This window comes from Mangifera indica, chromosome 2, assembly GCF_011075055.1.
Source record: "Mangifera indica cultivar Alphonso chromosome 2, CATAS_Mindica_2.1, whole genome shotgun sequence".
In the NCBI taxonomy this organism is placed as follows: Eukaryota; Viridiplantae; Streptophyta; class Magnoliopsida; order Sapindales; family Anacardiaceae; genus Mangifera; species Mangifera indica.
Genome location: NC_058138.1, coordinates 7,565,955 through 7,572,798, shown reverse-complemented (window position 1 = coordinate 7,572,798; position 6,844 = coordinate 7,565,955). Strand labels below are relative to the sequence as shown.

General features: G+C 33.4%; 1 protein-coding gene across 1 annotated transcript; it reads left to right on the top strand.

Moving 5' to 3' along the window:
• Window positions 1-5,990: 5,990 nt before the first annotated feature.
• LOC123208511 (ankyrin repeat-containing protein BDA1-like) lies at window positions 5,991-6,637 on the top strand. Its single transcript, XM_044626047.1, has 2 exons — window positions 5,991-6,215; window positions 6,326-6,637. The coding sequence occupies exons 1-2, from the start codon at window positions 5,991-5,993 to the stop codon at window positions 6,635-6,637; spliced, it is 537 nt and encodes a 178-aa protein (XP_044481982.1).
• The last annotated feature ends 207 nt before the right edge of the window (window positions 6,638-6,844 follow it).

Here is a 6,844-nt window from a genome sequence, read left to right as displayed (position 1 = left end):
AAGCATGTAGAGCTTATTAATGGCATGTTCTGACATGTGTAGTGCTTTTGGAGGCACGTGAAAGGTTTTTTAGGTGTGTAATTATGAGTTAGTGGTCTTTAAAGGCATTTATAAGCTTATGGTGTGTGTAAATAACCTGTAGCATCTTCTAAAAATATCTCAATGCATGTTAATAATGAATTCTATCGAGTGGTTACACATAATAGTATGTGATCAGTTCCAATAGTGTGTGTAAGTGGAAGTGATAAAGTTGTAAAGTTTTTTAGGTCATGTTATTGCAGGTGATAAGGTTTTAAAGTTTTCCTATGATACGCAAGTGCACATGAAAGGTTTTATTAGTTACATGTGAGTATATAAGCATTAGTTAAGCCCATTAGAGTGTGTAAAAGCTTAAGCTAGTGTGTGAAGCATAATAAAGACATGTGACGATAAGTGAGATCACATTAAAGGTTTAAGGATGCACGTTAGAACTTGTTAAAGGTCAGCAACAATCCATAACATCCATGAAAGACTTATGTTAACACTTGAATGGCTTATGATAACATGTAAAGACATATGAGGTACTTGTAGATCTCTATTTAAAGGAGAATTTAATTTTAAGATAAATATTATGGCATAAAAGTACTATCCTTTTTAGGAGTCATAAGTTTAATTATGATATCAACTTTATTGTGTATGGTCAAGTTACCACATACCTCTACACAGAATATAGCCTGAAAAGGCATGCATTACTTGATTTCTTAATTAAAGACATCGAAATTTAAAAGCATGTAATTAATTCACTTATAATTAAAAGTATACAAAAAGGTGTCAATTGGATAAATACTTTAAATGCAATAAAACCGTTCATTATTACAAATAAATTTCTGAAAGTAATTGAGAATCTTTACAATACATAAGTGGAAACAAAAACACATATATGAGATAATTTCTAAAATTATGATTTTGCCCTCACTTTTATGCAATAGCACGATTGGACCGTTGGCTTACTCGCATGCCTTGTTACTTACCTCTACCTGTAAAACCATAAAAAGAAATGCATGAGTGAAAACACTCAGTAAGTTGGTGACACCTTGGTACTTTACACAAAACATAAAATTGAAATCGTAGTGTTCCATCGTTAAATATACTTCTGGTTGAAATGGATGTTTTTTGGGTCTTTACCTTGGCCATCTGACTATTCTTGGCATCCTTGTGCCTTATGTACATAGGCCATCTCACATAGACTGGTAAGGCCTAAGCTGAACTTTGTAGCTTTGATACCCTAATGATAACAAATGACACCTTGTATCTCTGCTCAATAGCGTCCCTTACGCATGGGTCATACGACCTATTGGGCGAACTAATTATGATGCCCTGAATAACACATAAAACACATAAGCTTGGTGTTCCATTCGTGAATCTCAATGTGGTCACAACTCAACACCCTCATGCCTTGACATAATCCATCCACAAAGGTTATTAAGACCTAAGCTAAGATTGACATATCTGATATCTTAATGAAAGCATAAGACACCTTGTATGTTATTATCTATCATGTCTTATACATATGCCATACAACGTATTGGGTTAGCTATCTGGGACACCCTAGTTATACAAGAAATAATGTCGTAGAAGTTTTTTCTCTTATCACATAAGCTAATCAGAATTGTTGTTTAAACCACTTGGGATGACCCTTCATGTGGATACATGGGTGATACATCTCACTAACCGCATGAGAAAATATTTGAGAAGTCACAATCCTTACCATGCATATTTGAACAAATTAAGTGGCTATGCACATAATACATCTTATGGGTCTCCAACTTTACTACTTTCACGAATCTTTTCATATACCTATATAGCTAGTGGTTTTTTAGATGTGAACCACTTTTCTTAACTTTTCTGATTTTTAACCTAGATCTGAATTGGTCAAGGTCATGTGTCGTCTTTCACATAGTTAGACACCTCTTTTATCTCTAACTATCTTAACTTATCTTGCTAAGGTCTTTTATTCTCTTTGTTTCTCCTTCCTTATCCTTATAATTAGCTTAAGGGTAAAATAGTCTTTTTCTTATACTAAAATATCTTACGTTGGCATCAATTGCCTTTTCATTCCTTTGACCTTCATTTAATCTTGCATGGGTGTACTTTTAATTTACCTTCTTATACTTCTCCTTGGATTAAACACAAAGGTATACTTGGTAAGGAGCGAATGTCTCTCTGATTTGATTATATTTTGTTATTCTTCCTTATACATATTCATCCACTTTTGGAAAAGTCACTCATAAGTGTGTGTTTCATACCACACAATCATGTATGTCCTCTTCAGAATTAGTGTACAAAAATTGAGAAATTTCTTAGTTTGCTTGAAGGACACATAAAAGTGTATGAGACCATATACAGTCAAGTGTCGCGATTTGGAATCGTAACTTATCATTTTCCTACATTGTTTTAACTATCTTTTAATGATCTATTAACACAAAAATGGCCCTACAATACCCTTAAACAATTATTCATACTTTCATCTAACCAATAAACATATACAAGGCCTCATCAAACTTAAATCACAATAATATTGCTATCCAGGCTGTTTTTATCTCAAACAATATCAATCAATTTATATAACAAACTAGAAGGGTTCACATATATGCCAACATGATTTAGTTCATTATAATCTTTCTTAGAATCATTAATAGAATATAAAAATCATTTAAACATTCATAAGACAGTAATTCATAAGTCAATCAATCAACAAACAAGGTTCTACACTTAACTAAACTAACCACTATATTGATTCATCAGTCTCCATCCATACCCTCAACAAAACATCATTATTTGATCATCAAAAAGGCCTTTAGGAATCTAAGAATCACCATAATATTTTTATAACAAACTAGCTTATGCCTTAAAAATGTTTAATCAAGCCAAGAGCCACTACTTACCTAACTTCTAAAGCTTGTAAGTTCTTAGCGCTGCTATAAGGATTCTAGTGATCATAAACTCTTTTATAGTGATCATGATCCTCTTTTCTGTTTTTTCCCTCTAGATTGGATAGCTACCAGGGTTAATTCCTTGTAAAATGATCAAACTTTGTGTTTAACTACAAATCCTACCCAACTATAACATACATGCATATTTAATAAGGCATACAGGCGTATGCCTCTTTTTAATTAACAACTTTCATACACTCATGTGAAATGACTTTCTTGCCTTTTCTAGGTATGAACAGACATCACTCTTACGATGTACGATCTTTTTTGCTATAAATCCATTTAAATGACACTTTAAACATAATTTTGGATTAAAAAACACTAAAATGCCATAGGCTTACATGTGGATGTTATATTTCTTCCCCTTAAATGAATTTCATCCTCAAAATTCAGCCAAAGAGTTATGAAAACCTCTTTCTCATGTATTCCTTGTCCTCCTATGTGGCCTTCTTGACCAAATGCTTCCTCTAATATCTCAAATGGTCTCACCAACCTCGACACTAACTTGTCATTTTTGTCGAAACTCACAACAACTTTATCATCCACTCTATACTTAAGATCTTAGTTTTTCTTGTCAGCATACTCTTCTATTAGTCTTGAGTTTGCTCATCATTTCTTTGATCTATCTAACATCTTTTATAGCCTTTAGGTCAATTCTTGTCCTTATGCCTATGTTAGGGCATCTCTCTCATGTATCTCATCCATATGTGAAGGTGATTAGCACTTTCTACCTTAAAATTTCTCATATAGAGCTATAAATATAGTTGTTTGGTGGCTAGATTGTATTGAAAACTAAAATCATACCCAATCACCACTATATACTCAACCAAAAACTGGGATGAACTTGGTGTTTCAATTTAATATTATTGTCTTGGGTACCCCATAGAGCCTTACTATCTTCTTAACATACATCTGACCCAATTAATCTATACTCATGGTGTTTTTCATTGCAATGAAGTGTGTTGACTGGTCAATTTGTCAATTATGACCTACAAAACATTGTATCCTCCTCTGAGCCTTGACAATCCTATCACAAAATCTATCGAGATGTGTTCTTATTTTAACTTTGGAATACTAAAAGGTTACAGCAATCTTGATGGTTTCTGATGTTCAACTTTAACTTACTAACATACTTGATACTTGGCCACAAAATTTGTCTTTCAAACTCTAGTCTCAAGGAACATACACTTAGCCATTGAATTTTAGAATGCCTTTTATAACATTAAAATCTGGTTTAGTACTCTTAGTGAGTCTGCCTAATCTGGACACACCTATCAATTGATACTTAGGCCGTTGCGGAATTCACCTTGTGTTATATCTGAAAGTTACATTTTGTCACTATGGAAATTACAGAATCAAGTCTTTTACTTTCTTTCACCCTCTCCATTGACATATGCACCAAAAAAAAAAGTGATCATGCTCACAAGGTTGACATGCAGTGATATGTTTCACCATTAGTTGTTTTGATGACATTGGCAGGCTTACAACTGTGACGCTTTGTGAAGTTGTAAGATTTGGTTTCTTTTGTAAAAAAGAACTGAACTAGTAGTTTTCTTTCCTTCAGGTTCTATCCATGAACTGCACTTCTTTTGCAAGAACTGTTTCTAAATGTGAGTGGTTGAAAAATTTTGCCAAAATTTGGGAACTTGTAAAAAGCTTTCCTATCATCTCAGATTATAGTAAAATGCTTCATAGTTTTGGTATGTTTAGGAAGTAGTCAACTCAAAATGCTTCATATGTTTTCTCTTTCTTAGGTGATACCATGGATAATCCTCGTTTGCCATTTTGCGATAAGCTAGTATTACTTTTTATGCTTTATTAGTGATAATATTAAGTATCAATTCCCTGATTAGGATTCGTATCAGCTAGAGCCCTCGATAATGAGTCACTTGAACCTTAGAATTTGATTTTTTGCTGATATTTTAATCTTTGTCTCTTTATATATACCCTAGTTAATAAAAACGAGAATAATTCGCGTTTAATTTTCGTTTATGTTTAATTCACATATTAAACACTATGTTTCATATTTTTGAATTCAAAACTTATTAAACACGTATTTTTTACGTTTGTCATATTAAACACGTTAATACATTTTTCCTTTTTTTAATTTCAAAGAAATCTAAAATGACATTATTTCGATACCTAAGTTTAAAGTACGAAAGTATCCCATTAGCCTAGTAACTTGTCATTCCAGTCTAAACTGTTTAACACCCATCCACCCAAATTCAAACTTAAACAATTATCTCACAACCCCAATATTTCACCTCCTTAACCTAACTACGAGCATAATTCTAACCCACTTTCACTAAACGAAACCCAACCCACTTATACAAACACACCCATGCCAAACTCTCTTGAACAAACACAACCTAATTGTAACACCTTTAACCTGAGCCAACTGAATTCCTCTAACCTTACTGACTCATCTTATCCATTTCTCCTTATTTCCCAAATCAACTTTACCATAACAAAACCGACATCTCCAACTGCTTTGCCATTGTTAATGCCTTCCAAAACTAAATGTCAAATTTTAATTTTCTTTCTTCTCTACTAATAATTTCCACACCAACCGTTTTTGTTCTCCTCTCCACCAATCCAAAATGGACATATGGACGTCTAGATTCTTGGATCACACTTTGTTCATTACATGATAAAAGCTCTATTAATTTGTTGGGTTTGCATCAATATATAATAAAACTTTATGCACTAATAATGGTTACACATGCAGGTACAAATATTGATATGTCATAATGTAATTAAAATATTTTAAATTATAAATAAAATAACATATAATCAATTGATGACACGTCAATATTTATACTTGTGTTTGTAACTATTATTACTCAAAATCACCCAATCTTATTCATATAATTAATTATTACTTGTTATGAAATAATAAAAAGGAAAAATGATCAAAGAAGAAGGAATATATATATATATATATGGCCTGGACCTCTTATAATTAATATCATATATCAAAACCATTGTAACGGTAGTTGAGGTCATAGCTACTTACGCATGGAGGTTGAGAGGTTGCAGATGCTACAAAATTTTGCTGCAGAAGGAAACGTGGATGCTTTATTTTCAGTACTTGAAGAGGATCCCTATGTTTTGGAGCGTATTGAACAAATACCATTTGTGACTACTCCCTTACACACAGCTGCAAGTGAGGGAAATATCTATTTCGCCAAGGAAATACTAAACTTAAAGCCTTCATTTGCTGGGAAGCGAGACCTCTTGGGCGTAGCCCCCTCCATTTGGCTTTGGAGGGGAAACACCTGAAGGATGAGCTTAGTCCTCTTAATTCAGATTTTGAGGAGAAGTACCAGTAACTTGTAACATGGTTGATAAAGCATGACAGTGAGCTTGTCCGTGTTAAAGCAAAGGGGATGATTACTCCTTTGCACTATGTAGCTCAAATAGACGACGAATCCAATTTGGCTGATTTTTTGTATGTTTGTCCATCATCAATCGAAGATTTGACTGTTAAAGGTGAAATAGTTGTCTATGTTGCCCTCACAAAAGGGAGTCTCAAGGCCTTTAAAGTCTTGTTAGGATTTCTTCGATGCTTCGACAAAGAAGGGATTCTAAACTGGGAGGACGAAGAAGAAAACAATGCATTGCATACTACAGTATCTGCAAATCAACCTGAGATATATATATAAGCATCCCATATGTTTTTAACTTCTGGAAGGTCGGACTAATGAACTGTTTTGCCTTTTCATTTTCTTCTCAACTAAGAAGCATGAAAAAGCAGAGCAGTGTGCGTTTCCACGAATCTGAAACGTTTTGATTTCTGAAACGGCCCGAAACTGGTATGAAATGTTTCGGGGCCGTTTTGGTAATTTTAAATAAAAGGGAAATGCGTTTCT

Coding starts and splice junctions, on each gene's coding strand:
- LOC123208511 (XM_044626047.1), top strand. CDS start 5,991: ATGGAGGTTGAGAGGTTGCAGATGCTACAAAATTTTGCTGCAGAAGGA. Junction 6,216..6,325: donor GGAAGCGAGACCTCTTGGGC/GTAGCCCCCTCC, acceptor TGGTTGATAAAG/CATGACAGTGAGCTTGTCCG.